General features: G+C 39.0%; 1 protein-coding gene across 1 annotated transcript; it reads left to right on the top strand.

The window, feature by feature from the left end:
• Positions 1 to 8,355: 8,355 nt before the first annotated feature.
• Positions 8,356 to 20,262, top strand: tshz3a (teashirt zinc finger homeobox 3a). Its single transcript, XM_084409396.1, has 2 exons — positions 8,356 to 9,069; positions 16,237 to 20,262. Exons 1-2 carry the CDS (start codon positions 9,030 to 9,032, stop codon positions 19,284 to 19,286), a joined length of 3,090 nt encoding a protein of 1,029 aa, XP_084265522.1. The 5' UTR covers positions 8,356 to 9,029; the 3' UTR covers positions 19,287 to 20,262.
• Positions 20,263 to 20,681: the final 419 nt, after the last annotated feature.

The raw sequence follows: 20,681 nt of genomic DNA, 5'->3' as shown, positions 1-20,681 counted from the left end.
TACATTGCACTTTGTAACAGTGGTTATACTAATTCTAGTTTGTAGGCTAGTTTATAAACTGAGATTTCCTGTATGATCTTCTTTTCCTGTTTATTCTTAACCCATTTGCTTTTGTGTCTTCATCATTGAATATAGTCTTTAGACAGTCTAAAAAACACTTCATTTCAGAGACAGATTGTCTAATGAAGAGCACTTCCTCTGTTTTCTTTTTCATTGCTGTTGCTCTAGGGCCATATGCAAAGCAAAACAGATCCACTTTTGTCTCTAAAATGATTAATTCCATTTCAAAAGCGTTTAGCAACAATTCTTTGCAACAAAAAACTTCTTGTTGTTATTCCTTTACCCTTGCAACACTCTTAGAAGAAAATGTTTTATAGAACCTCAAAGGGTTCTGTCAGGCCAGGCGGGGCACTTCATATAACCTTTTAGGGGTTCCCATCATGGAATAATTTTATGGATTTTGTTCATTTTGTATTACATTTTATGAATTAAACTTTAAACATGAAAGTATTATGTAATCATTTAAGACATTTCTCCATATAGAACCTTTTTGGCATGAAGTGTTCTTTAAAATCAAGTCAAGAACCCTAGGGTTCTATATAAAAACACAATAAGAGTTAAAAAGTGGGATGAAAATGCATCTATGCAATATATGAAAAATGTGTGTCTGTGTGATTTTATGCAACACACAGTATCATTGTTATAAAATATTTTGTTTTGCAATAGTTGTGAAATAAATCATCAGTATTCAGTGGTTTGGTATTGGGTTTGTATAGAGGATTTGTTAGAGCAAGTCAGATGACAATGAAAAAGATATCAGAGTTTAGCTTATGCAACACCTCAAGGGAAGAAAATGTTCTTTAGCCTCGCGGTCCGTGTTTGTATGTGTCTATGTGGCTTCCAGATGGCAGGGAAGAAAACAGACTGTAGCTGCGGTGGATGGAATCCCTGATGATCTGGAGAGCTCTTTGCCGACAGCGACGGTTGTTGAGGTCTTCGATGGCAAGTAGCCGAGTCCAGTGACGCGCTGGGCAGTTCTGACTACCCGCTGAAGGGCTTTCCGGTCTGAGGATGTGCAGCTGTCATACCAGACTGTGATGCAGCAGGTCAGAATGCTCTCAGGAAGTTCTCAATAAGTGGATGAGTAGATTGAGTTTGAGATGGGTATTAATTTGAGGATACAGTATGTGGGGAAAGGAATGTCACATGAATCTGTCCAGTCTTTTATTATTATGTTCTATTGACCAATACAATAGAATCCAATACCCAAATATAGTTGTAATCAAAATTATTTAACCCCCCTTTCAAATCAGGTTTATTGGCAAAATTTGCAGACTTTCAGCTGTTTGCAATGAAACAAATCAAACAAAACTAAATGAAATAGCTCAACACAACAAATGTTTCAATTGGTTTCCCCAAATTCAACTGAAAATGCTACTTTTAATGACTTCCGCAGTCTTAAAATTATTCAACCCCTTCATGGCAAGCTTATTTAGTACTTAGTAGAACACCCTTTTGCTGTTATGACCTACTGCAAACAAGATGTATAACCAGATTTCTGAGGAATCTTAGCCCATTCCTCCTGAGCAATGGCCTCCAGTTCAGTAATATTCTTGGGTTTGCGTGCTGCAACTGCCTTCTTCAAATCCCACCAGAGATTTTCTATCGGGTTCAAGTCAGGTGACTGTGATGGCCACTGTAGAATCTTCCAGGACTTCTTCTGCAACCAAGCCTTGGTGGAATTTGAGGTAAGGCTATGCTTCGGATCATTGTCCTGTTGGAAGGTCCAATGACGCCCAAGCTTCAGCTTCCTCACTGACGGCATGACGTTTTCTCCAAGTATTTCCTGATACTTCAATGAATCCATCTTGCCTTCCACACGCTGCAGGTTTCCAGTGCCAGAGGATGCAAAGCAGCCCCAGAGCATCACCGAGCCACCACCATGCTTAACTGTAGGCAGAGGGTTCTTTTCAGCATATTCTTCATTCTTCTTTCTCCAGACATAACGCTGATCCATAGGGCCGGAATGTTCCAGTTTTGTTTCATCACTCCACAGAACAGAATTCCAAAACTTCTATGGCTTATTTATATCATTTTGAGCAAACTGGAGCTGACTTTTCTTGTGCTTTTGGGTCAGTAGTGGTGTACATCTTGGAGTTCTGGCATGCGTTTAGTACGTGTCTTACTGTGCAGCTGAATCCTCAGTGCCTTTTGCCACCAAGTCTTGCTGCAGGTCTTTTGCAGTCACTTGAGGGTTTTGCCCTGTCCAGGTAGTTCCACTATTCCTTTAACTTTGAACTTGCGAACTATGCTTCCAACGGTGTCTAGGAGCATTTAGTGCCTTAGCTATCTTTTTCTGTCCTGTTCCTTGTTTGCGAAGGGCGATGATATCTTCTCTCAACTTTTTGGACCATTCTGTTGATGTAGCCATTTTTCTAACATGCAGTCAAACGTGGCACTCAACAAACCTAGCCAGGTCAGATATTTCATGTGTTCTAGCAAAAGCACTCCTGGTGCAACTAATGAAGCCCTTGATTAGTTGCATCAGGTGTGCTTGAGACAACACCTGTTTTGCAGATTTGTGCTGTTGTGAGGGATTCTATTCAGGGGGTTGAATAATTTTGAGACTGCAGAAGTCATTAAGTTGCATTTTCAGTTGAATTTGGGAAAACCACTTGAAACATTTGTTGTGTTGAGCTATTTAAATTACTTCTGCTTGATTTGTTCATTGCAAACAGCTGAAAGTCTGTACATTTTGCCAATAAACCTGATTTGAAATGGTGGTTGAATAATTTCGATTACAACTGAATAAGTATGCCAAGTTATATACTTGTATACTTATATACTTGTATAATTACTCTTGTAAACACTCTTAGAAGAAAAGGCTCTATAGAACCTTAAAGGGTTCTATCAGGTTCTTATAGAACTGTTTAGGTGTTCCCATAAAATGATTAATTCATTTTTTGTTTTGATAAAATTTTATGAATTAAACATACTTTATCACTAGAAAAAAACTGAAATAAATCATTAAACATGGAAGTAGTATGCAATTATTTAAGACATCTATCCTTATATAGAACTTTTTTGGCATTAATTAAATTAAAATTGAGTCAAGAACCCTAGGGTTCTATATAGAACCCCTTTAACCTTTGTTCTAAGAGTGTACATGACATATAATTATGATAAAATCCATGCATGTCCTTGGATGTGCTTTTTAGGGTTTACTTAACTGTGTGAACAAATTATGTTTGTGATTCATTTGTTTGTTATTGGAGTATTGATACACATTTTGTGCTCCTCCCGACAGCCACAAATCAAGTTAAATTACTCCATCAGGAGGGACAGTTAATTGCAAAAATGCATTTAAGTCACAGATGATGGATTTTTGGTGAAAATATCCTCCAGATCATATTAAGTACGCCTTTCACCTCAATCAAAACATTCAACCTTGAGCCGTCTCTCAATCTTCAGACTAGTTTGAAAGACATATAATACCTGTACATTTATAAGAATAATGCCATAACCTCTTTTATAGGCTTCTTACAGGAAGAATGAGACACATACACTTTCTCTCATTTTCTCTCCCTGCCTGAACTATCAGAGAAAACGCAGGACAGGCCTACCTGAAGATGGAGTCGATGTGTCTCGGACGTCATGTCTCCTGTCAGACGTGTAAGCTGAGAGACAGGAATGGCATGGCCGGTGAAGCCCCAGTGAGCAGGAGGGGTCATCCTTCAGCTCAAAGACAGGCTGAGAGACAGCCACATGGCACACATCTCCAAATGACAGCCTGTCAGTGGCAGGAGATCCACCATACGGCCCTGTCACCTCTCACCTGACTGAACTCGGCCCACTGTATTCTCGCACTGAGGGGAAACTGCGTCACTGTCAAACTAATGGTGGTTAAAGGTGAAAAATTTCCATTTTTGTCATAAGCCCCATCTGTACATTTATATTTTAAGATCAAGACTTAATTATCTATTCAGAGCGGCCTATGACCGTGCCTATGCTGTCATCCAAGAGAGGAAGTTGGATTAGTGGAAATGTGAACGTGGTGATATCTCAGTGATAACTGCCTTAATTAAATGTCTTGCGAGACCAGGGTATATTGTAACACTATATTGGAATATTTAGTGAATATTTATCAGGCTAGGTTTATTTTATATCTATGAGCACCTTAAAAGTATTGGCTTCCAAAAGTCTAATAAACATTTTCACCATTATAGGGGCAAAAAAAAGACTTTTTCACCATCGTGTCGAGCGATTCTCGTTGTGAAATCTTATCGTATCATTCCTTTCCGATCAATTGGCAAGGTTAAGGCTTTTGTTAGTGGAAATACAACTATTCTTTACCGTGTTCAAAATAATTCACCCCTATGGGGAAAAGCACTTCAGACGTGTTGACGCTTTGTGATAATGGAGCATGTTGCCACACTATGGGGTAAGTTGTCACAATGAGATTATGATATGAAAACATAATTTTTGAGATTTCAGCAAAACATGAAATGATATGCAAGACCAAAACAACATGTAAAGATTTGAACACATGTGACAACTTGCTCCAATATAAATGTGCAATATAAACACTGTCCTGAGAACACAGTTCAACCATAAATTACATTACATTACATTTACATTACATTAGATTACAATCATTATAGAGCTAAAATGTGCTTTAATGTATCCTAGCGTGATTTCATTGTGCTTATTTGTTTATCCATCAGCTTTAACAAGTTTTAGCATTGAATTACCCAAATATTATTCTAATATAACATATGAAACCAACATTTTTGGTTTTAAACATTCATAATTGGACTTTTCTACACAATTGTTCCTAAAAAAGTTTCATACTGTTGTAATGGAGGCAATACTGTTTTCATTTAACAACCTACTGCAGTTACACTGAATTATTGCAGGGTTAAGAATAACATCCTGATTGTGTCATTGATCAACACTTCCTAGGCTTGTAATCTCTCTGCCTGATCAATACTGAGTCAGAATGAATTGCTTAAAGCAGTATTTGCAGATACTTTCTCTAGTTTGCTTTAATCAACATCATCACTTTCGCTCTGTTTTTAACATTTATAATACACCCAGGTGCTGCCATCTCCAACGCATTCACCTCACCATCTCTTCAAAACAGATTTGTGAGTCTATCCGAGACAAATAACCGGAGTTGGAGAAGGTGAGCCATGCTGTTTTGACACACTGTTAGAACATGATGTTACAGAGCCAGACATCTGACTTGGGAAAAAGGTCATCTGTTCATCATAGATCAAAGTAGAGGACAGCACCTCTCAAAACAGTGGCGGAGAGCGGGCAGGAGGAGATTAAATGAAATCTTCACAACAGGACTGATGGACATGTGGCTCAAATACACCCTCCTGTGAGCTGTAGGGAGGGTGGGTGTCCTGCTGGCAGATGTCCCTTTTCGTTTCAGATCCTGCTTGACAAGATTGCTCTGAGGTGGGGAAGACCAAAGAGGTCTGGGTAATGAGACAGTTGCCTCCTTAATGTTTGCCCTGACATCATTGCACAAGCACAAAAACAAGGAGACACATCTGACTAGTTACGGCCTTTTGAGTATTTTAATGTTCTGAACAGAATGAACTGAGCAAAGTAACAGACTTATTTGCAGAAATCAATCAATGAGCAATAGAATAAGATTTGATAAAACTTACATTTCCTGAAACCATTACATTACATTTCATTAAAATTAACCAGTTCTACTTGATTAAAGTTAGTTTAACCCTTAAACGCATACCTCAGGTTTTTAGTGACCCGGGAAGTCATTCACTACCCTCCTCCTCATTCATTTGTTTAATACAATACACCAAGAAAAACTAAATAAAAATTATAAAAGATGTCTGTTTCCCCGTTCATTAAAAAAAAAAAAAAATGTATAGGGTTGCTAACGACCCGAGGTGTGTAACAGTGTATAATTAAATCTTTGATGACTGAATAAGTGCAATTGACCTTTATTCCACAAGGTGGCCATGTCTGATACACAATGATGAAGTGACGTTTCGTTTCACTCATAGTTAAAGCAGGCAGAAAACAAAAGAATAGGAAGTATCATCAGCAAAACTTGAAATGGTACTGCAGAGCAAGTACTAAACGCAATCAAATATTAGTGTCACTGTCGCTTGATGGTGGATCTGTTGAGGAAGCTGTCAGCGATCAAAATATTCATTTTGAAGATGTTGAATAATGATAGTTTTGAGAATTTATTTGAGATGGCGAATATGAGCCAGATGCTGAATGTTCTGGGAAATGAGCTCTGATGAGAACAGTGATGATGGTACACAACATCTGCTCAAACTGAACCATTCCAAGCTCCAAAAGGTAACAAAATATGTTGTTACTCTAATATCAGTAGAGTTTTACATTATTATGACTGGTAGAGATCCATCCGTGTTAGATAGATCCGGGTCGCTATACAGACCTGAATATGTAATTATGATTGGCGAAACATTCATGCATTCAAGGGTTAAATTAACAATTCTGTGTTTGGACAGATATGTGTGTATACAGTCTTTACTTTGTTCATTTGCAACTGTGGTTTGTTTGGTTTAGTTCTCCTGACCTCAGTCAACAAACCCTCTGCATCCCATTCAGTGAGGACCAATACAGGATGTCACTGGCAGACCTTGCCTTGCATTTGATTTATGTTGCTCTAAAAGTAAAAATCAAAGATCCTCTCTAATGCAGCTCGGTGGCAGTGGGATGATATATGATGCAGCAGAGCAGTTAAATGAGAGCACTATATCTCTGCCTGTGTTTTAATGGCACGGTCAGAACTCTGACCCCACATCTGAATGACTTTACAGTACTTAAAAAGACATCCTCAGACAGTGCTGATTTGTAAAAGAAAGTCCTCAGGGCAAGCTTGTTTTGGCCATGCAGTTTTGATTACACAAGAGACTGTTTTCAGGAAATACAAGAGACATGCACAACAAACGTCTTTTATTGTTTTTCAGTAGAATTTGACCTTAATAAGAGGCTTAAAATAAAAACATTGTGACAGAAATGTAGTACATTTTTAATTGTAGCAAATGTTATTTTTTTGCTCATTGTTTGATGCAGTAACGATTCAGATTTATCATCTCGTTTAAAAAAAAAAGTGTGATAAAAACACTACGTATTAATCATTAGGATAATCATGTATTATGGAAGTATGTTGTATTCATTACTTTATACACAAAAGGTCAATCACAATTTTGGGTAACACTTTATAACTTCCAAGTCCTAAACGCTTTACAGATCAGTTCATATAGGCCTACATTAAATATGAATATCTATGATAATATAAGAAGAAAAAAAAGTTTCATGACATTTATAAATATCTGTATATACATCAGAGATGCAATAATGGTTATTGTTATTATTGAAAGTTGTGATAATTAATTTTGAGCATGATATTTAAAGGATTGACAACCTGAGAAAAATAGTTAACCTTTACAGATAAAAGGTTAACTAACCCTTTAATAGACCCAAGCACTTATGAAATCCAGTGTTAGTCCAGAAATACTGTATTGCGTAAACTCATGTTAAGCACAAATATACTATACAATGCAACACAATAAAGTCTCATTTGTTAACATTAGTTAATGTATTAACTAAAATTATCTATTTGTTGCTGTATTTGTTTATCTTTGTTAACCTTAGTTAAATACAGCTGTTCATTGTTCATGTTACTTCACAGTGCATTAATGTGAACAAATACAACTTTTGATTTGAATAATGTATTAGTAAAAATTTAAATTAACTAAAAAAGATGATTGAAGTGCAGTTCATTATTAGTTCACGTTAACTACTAATGGAACCTTATTGTAATATCGTTCATTAAATATTGGAGATTATTTCATAACCTTACTTTTGTGAATTAATCCTTGGCTTTTGGCTGCTCTACATCGATAACTGTTAAAAAGCTTTAAAACATAGACTATATTTCCTTAGTAAATCGCCTGTTTTAACTCTAAATGGTCTTTTATGATCTGGTTACAGGCTTGCTAAATAAAACATAATAGGCTACCTTTTTACGCATGTGCATTTCTGCTTGCATCTATATATTTTTTTCAATATTTTTTTAAAGCATGTCTTATTTACACATCAAACAAATATATTTTTTATGACAGTGGTTTCAAACAGCGTCTTTTAATTAAATATAAACTGACATCAATGTAGAATTGTGAAAAATGCACTAACAATGAATGGACATCAACCGTTTATGCTTAAAAACGGTAAAATCTGTAAAAACACTGAACATTGTTTGTTGTTATTGTTACAAAAACTCTTTTGTCCCTTTCTGGGTGTAGGCTACCCATTAAAGGGTTAAGTTACATCCTCCTTGTCAGTGTAAGCGGTCTTGTTAATGCACTCTTAAGTGACATATTGGCAGTGTCTCAAAGTCCTACGAGCTGCCTACCTAGACTGCATTTTTTGGGCATGGGATTGTGCGTGGGAGTGACCGGTAGGAGCACAGGAAGCGTTGTTTGTCTGCTATTGTATAATTGTTGGTCAACGCACTACGCACGCATGATGTCTTTGGTCTTCGTCGCGTCTCGTCTCTCTGATGTTTCACTGTCTCGCGCCATCAGCGTTGTCGAGTTAAACGTTGTGTAACTTTTATTAACTTTTAATCGCGACACGAAACCCCGGTGTTCTGTGCCATTTCGTTGCATTATATCTAGCTGTTTTGGACACAACCAGACGTGTAAACGCCCCCATACTTTCTGCTAGTGTATCGGTTGCCGCGGACTTTTGAGTGACGTGACAAACTCGTAGCGATCGGCTAGGCGTTAACTGTCCTGCCGTGCAGTTTTCCTCATCACTCCAGCGGACTGGCTTTAAACAAAGACTACCGCTGAAGACGGAGCACCTGGGCTTTCTCCTATGCCCAATGCGAAGTGGCGTAGCTGTTGTGACTGCGCTGTACTTTTGTTTAATGGTGACACATCTGACTGGGAGCATACATAGTAGAAAATCGTTTCAGTTTGCGTATATAGACACACAGTCTGCGCGCAAGTATGCCGCGAAGAAAACAGCAGGCGCCGAAACGAGCGGCAGGTAAGTTTATCTGAATTTCATTAAGATGCTCTTGTTCATCTGTCCTCCATTATGTAGGCTACATATCGTTTTAGTACATTTCATAAGGCACAAAATCAGTGTATAATCGCTTTTATGTGCCTGGATTATCTAAACATATTTTCCTAATCCTAATTTGAGTCTTTTATTTTTGTCATGTTATTGATTAATTTTTATTTTTTTTTGCTTTTTTTTTTGTCAGAAGTTAATTAAAGGTACAGTACAACTGATTCAAAATTACTTGAATACAGCTTTTGAATAATGACCAGTTTGTAATTTGAATTTTTCGTTTTTGTGGGGCTTAAAAACAAAATTGTCTTTGATAGCTGTCTGGAAATTGTAAAAAAAAAAAAGAAAAAACTATTTTAAATGCTGCTAGAGAGAGAGAAAGAAATATGCATACAGTAGCCTAAATAATTTTGGCATTATCCTTTATTAGCTTTTTTTTATATTTTAAATGGAGCTAAGTAATTTTGTTTTAAAATATTACCAACATTCTGGAAGCCATTTTGTTGTCATGTGACAAAAAAAAAAAAAAAAAAAACCAGAAACCAGAAAAAACCATTTAGACCCACAATCTGTAGCCTATATCAAGGTCATTAAGTTGTTGCATAATAAGTTGTTGAAATGATATATATATATATATATATATATATATATATATATATATATATAGGCTATATACACACACTGGTATTTTAAATTTTAATCCTTTTTTATCAGCTTATTATTTGCACATATCCATTTCAGACTCTTAAAACTTCTTTAAAGAGGTGAAAACCACTGAAACTGCCTTCATGTTAACCAAAACATTATCTGTCTGGTTAATAGAATAGGTCCTATCCTATTATTTGAAAGAGGAGGAGTTCTGGGGAATTTTTATATTTATAGCAGAGCTCTTTGAAACAGATACAAAGCCATTATTATATAGCCTTCACTGTTTGTGTGTGTGTTTGAGGCAGAGATGATGTGGAGTTTAATGGAGGGGTATGGCTTGCTCTGTTAGACTGGCCTGTCAGAACAGCTTTGTCTCATGTTGGATTTAATTGTTATCCTTGTGACAGCCTCATCCATCAAAGGCTTTAATGGTCAATCAGAGCAAGGCCATGTGAGTGCTCTCCTTCTTTTTCCCATAAGCTTGCCTAGGCTTTTATTTCATCAGTATGCTCCACCAAACTTCACTCATGGACCCTGTGCAGAGTGGTGACCATAGTGGTTTACAAGTGTGAGTTTATGGTTTACAGGTATGAACACATTTAGTGAAGTGCTATTTACTTTTAACCTGATGATGACCGAATTCTTGATTCTGATGCATTGTTTTTCTCTGTAAAGGATGTACAGCTCAATAGCCAATCTTGTAGGTGAAGTCTTAATGAAAGATTTAGAGCAATGTACTCTTTCCCTATCTCTCTCTTGCCCTAAAGGTTTGCAGTGCTCTGTAAAAAGAAACATTTTGCTTTGCTTTATTTGAGCACACCTAATTAGCTGTTAACTTGATGGATTCCTGACATGTGATTGGAGATGACAAGGTATGCGTCTGTCACCAAGTCATATTAGGTTTGTGCTCCCTTGATGTAATCAAGTTGATATTAGCCACTGTTACTGGCCTTTCCTATTGCCATAACCCAATTTAGCACCTTTACGTGACAAATGAGCTTTTTGGTGCCTGTCTTGAATCTAGACGATTCTGAACTGTTATGAGGAGACAAACATGTGGAACCACCTACAGTCCTTCTGAAATGGATGTTTTCATCTGTCTGTTAGGCTTTGAGCCATATTTGGAACGACAGATTAGACAACAAATCTATTTTGAGAGTTGTACTTTGTTTCAACTTTGTTAGTTAGATCTCTCTCCGTCTGTGTGTGGGTTGATAATGTGAGTTAATCGGACACTCCTCCGCAAATCCCACGGGCCACCCTGGCCAAAAATCTTCTCGGTTCTCAGGCTCTGTTGGGCACGACTCCAGGCCCTGCCTTCTCCCTCTTTCTAAGGGTAAAATCAGTCGCTGTCAGATCTAAGGTGCGAGGCAGGTCATCCGGACAAGCGGCCATCAGTCATGCGTGTATGTGACGCAGGAGCTGGGCTTGATGGTCGCGGTGATGAAAGGGCAGGAAACCATAGAGGCCCACTATTCCCTAATCCAAACCAGTGTCAACATACCTCTCCAGCCAGGCATGCCTGTAATCACTGCCAACAGCTTCAAAACGGCTAGAACCCCATTGATTTACACATGGCTGAGACAAAAGATTAAAGTAATCATACACATTCTTGCATACACATTTCACACATGCACGCAGATGGTGTGTTCACAAGTTTACTGTGTTCATAACTGTTATTGATGTGATGGGCAAATTTAGTTTTACTTTGTGAATGTTCTGTTTAATCCTTAAAATTGCTTATTTTTTTTAATTTAAGCCAAACTTTGTTAGTCATAGCTGACTAAATAAGTAGATGCCTTTTACTATATGGGGTATAAGAGCTGGTCAATGATAATTAAAAGAAAAATTTAAGATGTTATTATTTTAAAACTGCAAAGATTTTGCAGATAAAAGTTTTTTTTTTTTTAAGTGAAGCAAATTATTTTTATTTTCTTAGAAATAATAGTATTATATACACCCAAAACAACAATCTTAAGATATCTGAACAGTTGTATCACTCAAATATTTTTCACCTTATGCCCCCTGCAAAAACATCACAATTCCTTTTTTACAGGAATTAAAATCATGCTCATTGTAGAAGCGGTGTACAATATTTAAGTCATAGTATGTAGGCCTATTGATTGCATTTTTAAAATAAATTTAAATAGGACAAAAGATGAGCGTCACATCATTGACCTGCTATCTATCCAAACTCTCATTTGAACTAGCACTCTATTGTGGTTGTAAACTTATATCAATGTTACTTTGCTGTGTTGACAATGAAGATATCAATCTTCTGTTAAGAAGACAAGAATCCATCTCTTTTTTTCTCATGGGAGCTGGCTTTTAGCTTGTGGTCCATTTTAGAAAAATGAGTCGGTCTGGTCCTCAGGGGTCCAGAAACCAAACCCTGGTGGAGAAGATCAGCACAATGCCAAACCGTCAATTACCCTTTCAACAGAGCCGTTAATCACGCTGCCACCCTTTACTTCTGGCATCCTGACACATGTCATCTATCACCCAGGCTTTCCGAGACACTGAGGGAGGGAAGAAAGGAGAAATATTGTTGAGAATTGGACAGAAAAGGCTGGGGAGAAAGTTAGGAAGTGAAAGATACAGGCCAAATGTTTAAAAGCGAAACGGAGATGGTGCTGTATAGGGTTTGTAGTTAGACTAAAAGAAATTGACACAGGCAAGAAAATTCAATAAATTGTCACACTGCTGAGTTAAACTGTTAAGTCATTAAGTCATTGAAAGCCTTCTTTGAGTAGAGAACTCAGCCGATGACAGACTAAGATATATTACATGTTGAGCAAGTGAAACGACAAATGAGTTCTAATTTAGCTAAATGCATGATCATTTCTACTTAAGCAAAAGGTGGGAATGTCTTTCATTGCACATTTAAAAATTTTCACCTACCAAACCACGTTTTTAATCAATCAGTCAGTCCTTCAATCACCGACTTTGCTTCTCAAGAATACACGTTTGCATGTGCGTTGATCTTCGTCTGTGGGTATTCACGTACGTGGACATTTGTACGTGTTGACGACTGCGCATTCCCGTCCAAGCTAAAAATGACACGCATCACTCAAGCACAGCTGGCCTGTAAATGAACTCTAGCGTTCTCTTCTACAGCTCTAGCCCTGCTCCATGATGGATGCTCCTTTAAAGAAAGAGATTAATGAGAGGTAGGCGGCTTAGAGGACCATTTATCACAGTGAATATTATTTGGACGGCTGTGTAAGCCTGTAACCTGAGCGTTAGAGAGGCATAGACAGAGCACAGGGTCTTAGATGTCCTCTCTATGATGGATAGCTTTGCTTTCTTTCCGTGTTTGTTACGAGACACCAGCTGTCCACCGGGTGGTCATTGCCGGATAAGATTGGGAGTTTGGTATTGCATTCCCAACGAACCCTACCAGTATTCTCAGTGAACTCAATTCCTAGTTATCGGAAACTCATTAAAGAGGGTAACAAAGCCTCGTTTGAAAGGTTGGGGGGTGAGTGGGTGGGTGACAGTGGGGTTTTTTTTCTTTTTTTTTTCTGTTGGTTTTTGCCCCCAACCTCCCCCACCTTGTCCCTGCAGAGTAGAATTATGAGTGCCATCCATCTCACTGAGTTCTTTGATGCTGGGCCATCATCTCAGCAGCTGCTGGCTTAGATACACATAGAATTGTTGCCAATCACTCTTGGCAGCTGAGACACATCAGACACACTGTTGTCAAGGGGGAAAAGGAATCAAAGGCACACAGAGTGATAATTAGAGAGATATCTCCCCTGAAAGGACGTTTATGGTCAGTAGAATTCCAGTCAGCAGAGACTGTTTGCCTTCCCGCGTTTACAGTAAATGGTGAGTTTTAAGTTTCTTCAGCAGAGAAAGAGAAACACTACAGAAAGGTTAAGACCCAGAGCACCGATATACGCCAACAGTGTTTTTGTTGTAGTTTAAAAATTAACTCTGTTCTTTGCCTCGATTCCAGCAAATAACACTATTTTTGGCATGGGGGCATCTCCACATGTTGCCTGAACGCTGCTTTATTTTGATCAAAGTGTCATGTGTTGCACATTAGCATGGCCTGAAGGAAGAACAATTCTCACAGTTAGCCTCAATCTGTATCACACTGTGAGGTTGCAAGAGAGTCATGTGAGCTCTGAGGATGAAAAGCTGAAGTATTTACTGACAGAAAGCTTTATGTATGTCGAGCAACCATTCAAATGCATATCATAATCATCTTATTGGGTATTATTGCAAAGTTACCTAACAAGACCTATGTAACAAGACTGAATCTATGGCATTAAATGATTTCCTCTGATTTTTACTTCATGTAAAAATGTTATCATCTAGAGAATCACATAAAGTGCAAAGCAGCTGTGAGTAGATGCCTCACAAAAATGCCTACTTTTAATTGTAATCATGTGTCTGACCTCTGTACTGTCTTAGAGTAATCAATAATGCATGCACATTAAATAAATAATGTTATGTATAGTACTTGATGTTCCAATTTAAATGTCTTATGTGCTGTTTCTGTCTGTAGGGTGGAGGGGGTTAATGACTGGTCATATGGAGACAAATGTAATAGTTACATAAATCAAACAGGGCGAGTGCCACTAAAGTCTCCTGGATTTTTGTCCTGCTAGAGCTCATTGCACACATCACATTTTATTAGCTTAATAAATCACCCAGCCTGTCAATCAAGCCTTTTGAGAATAATTGGTTATGGTAGGTGCCTCCTGAGATGGATTATAAATCATTTGAGGTTAAAGATTGTGTTCAAATTTAGTGGGCTTTGGTTTTGATACACACACACACACACACACACACACACAAACACACACACACACACACATTAGTGAAAGTTTATGGTTTTTCTTAGGATGAACGTGTGCTTAACTTCTCCACCCCCTAAGACTTTTATGAAGTCACCCCCCCGCGCCAAAAAAAAAGTTACAGTCTTGTAGTCTTCTGCATTTGTACAAGAAAAAAGCAATTTGCCATTGTGAACCCTCAGTGTGTCACCGTAATTGTCTCAGGGATATGAGAGGGCAGGAAAATGATCATGTCATTGTAGTTACACCTGGTTCACCCTCTTTTCGAACTGCTTTGGAGTTCATGCCAAATCAGGCCTTTCAAATGACATCTTTTGATCAAGGCTGTCGGGCACGATCAGAGGAGATTGGCAAGTAATGGATACCTAGTGACAATCCAAATCTACAGAGGGGATAAGACTGGCCTGCACCTGCCAGTTATCCTTTAGAGCCCCCATCCTGCGGGCCGCCTGGCTGACAGCCAGTGAGAGGCTAAATGAGAGAAGCGTGGGCTTGTGAGATTGTGTATTATCATTTGAAATGAGAGCTATTTGTGCTTTAACACTCTTGTCAAGACTGTGGTGGATCTTGTAAGAGAGAGAAAGGAAGAGAGACCGTTAGCGTGGCACAATGCACTTGAATCTCACATGCAGCAGCACACCATGTTAGCTTGTAATTCAAGGCCTGCTGTATTTCCAAACATCTGACATGTCAAGCGTTTTCCTTTTGACATGAGCAACATAATCACAAATGCGCACACAAACAAGAGTGAATAGAGTGGAACAGAGACGGGGGGGTTGGTATGGCTTTCAAGAGGGCATTTGTTCCACTTACGGAGTCAGAGTGACAGTGTCAAACTAGCAGGGGACAGGCTGTCAGGAGACGGGATCATCAGTCCCGAAGGACGGTGGTGGATGGGCTCTTTTGAGGGTGTGAGGGCAGCTGGCAGGGAGAAGGGCGACCGTGTCCCCTTGGATCTGTCATCTTGAGGTGCTCGAGCAGACACCTTTCTCGCAACATGTCACCTGTCCAAGGTGAACAGTCGTCAGGTGGGATTCAAAGTGACAGGTGGCTTATGTGCCGCCATCTTATGTCATTCCCCTTAACCTCTCAATCTATCTGTCCACCTTTTCCCTCTATCTATTTGTCTCTTTATATGTGCACAGGTGTGTGGACATGTGGGGAGGTGGGCCAAATGGTAGCAGGTGCAACCTCTTGTAAATAGCCTGATTAAAAGCTCAACAGCAAACATTAAGATTAAAAAAAGCTTTGATGTACCCTTCACTAGACCAGACCAGCCTATTTCAAAATCTTAGTTCTAGAAGAGCATTATTTCTTAGTCCTCCGTTATTTGTTTGTGGATGCACTAGTGCTTATGTGCCATTCAGAATTGAATTGAATTCCTGAATTTGATTTGCATTTGAAATGAGGCAGACAGTATACAGAATTGCAACCTGAATGTAAGACTTTGATATGTGTGGGCCAGGGTGGAAGAACACCTGTGTTGAACTTCTTTAAATTGTAATTTCAGAAAGAGGAATTTGCTGAATTGCAATTTAAATTCAACTTCATGTGGGGTGTGGCCCATTCACTTCATTCATAGAAGAATGTCATTAGGCTATTTTTTTTGTGTGTGTTTACATTTCAGTGCTAACTTATGTGGCATTTACTTAATACATTTTTTTTCTCCTCCCCCCCTCTCTAGCTTATGATTCAGAGAATGTTAAGGAGACCCCCATAGAGACTGAAGATACTGGAAGTGATTGCTCAGTGGCCAAGGAGACACTACAGGATGAAAATGATTTGGGAGAAGACTTAAAAACCCCAATGGATGAACAAGATTCCCCTGCTGCTGAGCTATCAGGTCAGGATGTTGACAGTGAATCTCACATAAGTGAATCTAGTGACCCCACATCAGATACAGAGAGCACCCCAAACAAAAAAGAGGAGGAGGCCACAACAGACTTTCTAAAAGACAGTTCGGAACACCCTGTATGTATTACAGACAGCCTAGAACAGATGAAGGCTATTTACAAAAGCTTCCTAAATAATCCCTACTGGTCCTTTTTGAGCTTGAATTCCTCTCAACCGTATGCAGATGAACAGACAGCCAGTAGCAGCGGCAGCAGTAGCAGCAACAGCAGTCCTGGACGCAACTGCTACGATTGGCATCAATCTGCTATCGCAAAGACATTCCAACAGGTCTCTCAAAAACAACCTATTGCACTTGAACCAAGTATTTTTTCCACTGTTCAGCTCTACCGCCAAAGCACTAAACTCTACGGATCCATCTTTACCGGTGCTAGCAAGTTCCACTGCAAAAGCTGCAGTGCAGCATATGACACGCTGCTTGATCTCACAGTTCACATGAATGAAACAGACCACTACCGTGATGACAACCTCGAAAGTGCTAGCAAGGGTGCCAAGTCATGGTCCAAGCCACGCAAGCGCTCTCTTTTGGAGATGGAAGGAAAGGAAGATGCCCAGAAAGTCCTACGCTGTATGTACTGTGGACACTCTTTTGAATCTTTGCAAGACCTCAGCGTGCACATGATAAAGACTAAGCATTACCAAAAGGTTCCTCTGAGAGAGCCAAGAACAGCAATTGCTGCTAAAGTTGTGTCTTCATTCAGAAAGAGGGTTCCAGTGGAGTTGGATGTTGCAAAATCTTTGCAAACAACGGAGCAGACAAAAAGTCCTAATGATGGGCAGGCCAACGATATTTTTCAGATGTACTCTGAACAAACCGACAATAAAAACGTTAAAGATCAGAAGACGACAAGCCGTGGTATACAGTTCAAGTCTCAGTCTCAGAATCTTAAATGTATGGAGTGTGGTATTTTGCATGACTCTATTCAGCACTTGAGTGCTCATATGGTGTTGACCGGCCACTTTGTAAAAGTTACCCAATCATTGCAAAAAACAGACAAGCCTCCTCATCCTAAAAGTAAGTCTGAGAAGTCTCAGTCAGGTACAACATGTTCTTCCCCTCTCTCAGCCACAGGAATCTTGGAGTCATCATCCATCACATCTGTAGCAACTGGGGACAACAAGAACAAGACACAAGAAATTACTTCTCAGAAAGACAGTGAATGCAATGAGTCTGCAAATGTAAATGATGCTAAGCAGAAATTCAGCACATTAACAAAGTCTGATTACCTTACTGAAGATGATCTGAAAGAGAGTCCTAAAATGGATTTTGATATTCTAAAATCACTGGAGAATACAGTTACATCTGCTATTAACAAAGCACAGAGGGGTGCCCCAAGCTGGGGCGGTTACCAGAGCATTCATGCAGCTTATCAGTTACAAAACCATCTGAAACCTGCTCTGCACAACTCAGGCTATATTTCCTCTTTAAAACAATCATCCAGTAGTCAGGAAGTCCAGTCTTTAGACAAAAGTCATTTGATTCCTCCAAGCACTCCACCAAGAACTTCCTCAACCACAGTTAATCTCCATGAGGTGGACAAACTGGAAAACAAAGTAACCGTAACAGTTGCTGAAGTAGACAGGCAATTTAATGACTTGAATGGGCAGGGATCACCACATCGGCAGCTGCTGAATCTTAAAGGGAAGTCACTGGTGTCAAAATCTCCAAGCCTGGATAACATGATTACATCTATGAGCAATATCACTGAGAGTAACACAAACGAAAGGGAAATTCAGAAGCACACTCAAGACTTCAGAACTCACACCACCTCCACCTCAGATCTGTATGATGACGCTGGTCTATTATCTGCACACCCTGAGCCAAAACAACCCTCTGTCAGTCCTCTAAGTGCCCTTCAGTCTGTTATGAACCTTCATCTGGGTAAAGCTGCCAAACCGCTAAGGCCTGTCCAGGACCCTATGAGTATGCTTCTCAGGATGAGCAACAGCATGGCAGAAAGGGCCGCTCTCGCCGCTCCATCTGGACACTTGACGAAACCTAGCCAGTCACATACGGACTGCCATGAAATTTGCAGAGACCAACCGATAGACTTGTCCAAAGGCAAAAGTGAACAATGTCTCAGAGCTGCTACTCTCCCAGGCAAAGCTGTGAGTTCCTCTGTGCCTGGTGCATCTGTGACTGAATCAACTAGTTCAAAAATCTTCACACCAGCGAGTCCTTTGCGTGAAAATGCCCTCTCTGACATATCAGACATGCTGCGAAATCTCTCAGACTCTCAAGTTTTGAAACCCCCAACACTTTTATGTAGGCCAGGGCAGTCAGAAATCGAAGGTTCTCATACATCAGATGAGGCAGAGGATACGTCAGTGGTGCACAAACGTAAAGGTAGGCAGTCACACTGGAAACCCCAGCACTTGCTGATTTTGCAGGCTCAGTTCACGTCCTGCCTGAGGCAGACAGCTGATGGAAAGTATGTGATATCAGACTTGAGCTCCCAGGAAAGGATGGTCATATCACAAATAACAGGTCTATCTATGACAACCATCAGCCACTGGCTGGCCAATGTGAAATACCAGCTCAGACGAACAGGCAGAACAAAGTTCATAAAGAACGTTGACTCAGGACACCCAGTTTTCTACTGTAGCGAATGTGCAACACAGTTCCAAGCTCGTTCTACTTACATCTGTCACCTTGAGTCACACCTTGGGTTTAAAATGAAAGACTTGGCTAAACTTTCTTCTAAGAATTTCAACCGAAAGATTACGAAGCATTCTAAAAGCACTTCCTTAAAACCTGTGCTTCCAGCTGTATCGCCAGCTAGAGGATGTCAGGAGCAACTGCTACCAGTGCCAGCACTGTAACATACACACAAACTCGTACAGTTAACAGTGTATGCCAGGATATTTATTGTACTCCAAGTTGAGAACAGACAGTAGGATCATAGTGTAACGATTCATTCACAGTTACTTACATATTGTTGCATTAACATACATAATTGGCCTTGTAGGCTAAGCTTTGTGATCTTTGGTGTTGTCAAGGGAATTTAGCATTAAAAGTTCTAAGGTGGCTAATGCCAGCTTTACCAAATAGATACTCTGTATAAGAAATCTATTATATGTAAACATGTGTCTTAAAATTATGAACATTCTAAAATAATCATGAACATTTTGGGGGGAGATGTTTCTGTTCTGATGAGAAAAGAATGTAAATTTGTACATAGACAAACTATGTTATGCATATTTTCCAAAATATGGCTTGCTTTCATTATTGCCTGTGCTACTACTTGGTTTGTTTGTGCATAAGGAATCTGATTTATTGAGATGTATAACTAAAGAACTGTATATAAAGTGTTATAAAAGACTTAGTCTTAAACCTTTTTGTTGTTGATATAAATTGCCATGACTTGCTTTTTTACAGATGCGTTTTCACTTCTGTATCACTTCTTAATTTTTATTCTAGCCAGATTTGTTAATCAGTCTATTTAACCAGACATTTTTGACTGTTTTTATTTACACAATTTTTGTTGAATGTTAATACATTGAATGAGGCATGCCATCCATATATGTAAAATGTAAAAAAACTGCAATCTTTTTATAGGAAAAAAAAACCAATTAGAAGAACAAAAACCTGTTTGTCTTTGTCTTAAATACCTGACTTTATGTAATACATGCAATTCACATGTCTGATTAATTGGCACCAGTTTAACCTGATTTCAGCATTCAGTAGGCTATATTTAAATCCCATTGTTTAATTAGTCATCCAAGAGTCCAAAACACTCAGTTTTCACACTCAATGATCTTATGTGTGACCAGTCATTAAATCAAGGCTTTTTCATAATTTGAAATCTCATGATTGTGCTGCAGTTACTTCCTCTTTAGTTTTAACTCTTACCATGCCAAGTTTAAACATCTACTCAGATATCTCTACTCTTTTTAATGTTAGCTTGTTTCCCATTCAGTATTGACAGATAGAATTGAATTGACATTGTTGTGTCTTTTTGTTTTGTTCCTTTGGCACAGTGAATTTAGTGGGGGTAGTCACGCCTCAGTGGTAATAAAATAAGAGAGAGAAAGAGAGAGAAGTGCTCCCTGTCAGAGTCACATCAGCCTATGTCATCGCTCTAATGAATATCATCTAAATTGCTTTGTATATCTGAACAGTTTGGATGTCAATCTAATTTGAGCGCATGCACTGATGGGAAGGGGCCCAGACTAATGAGAAGAGAGCTACGTTTGACAGTGCAATAAGCTTCAACC

Source organism: Rutilus rutilus (assembly GCF_951802725.1).
Source record: "Rutilus rutilus genome assembly, chromosome: 5".
Lineage (NCBI taxonomy): Eukaryota > Metazoa > Chordata > Actinopteri > Cypriniformes > Leuciscidae > Rutilus > Rutilus rutilus.
Note: the sequence above shows the minus strand (reverse complement) of the source record. Positions and strands in the feature narration are given on the sequence as shown.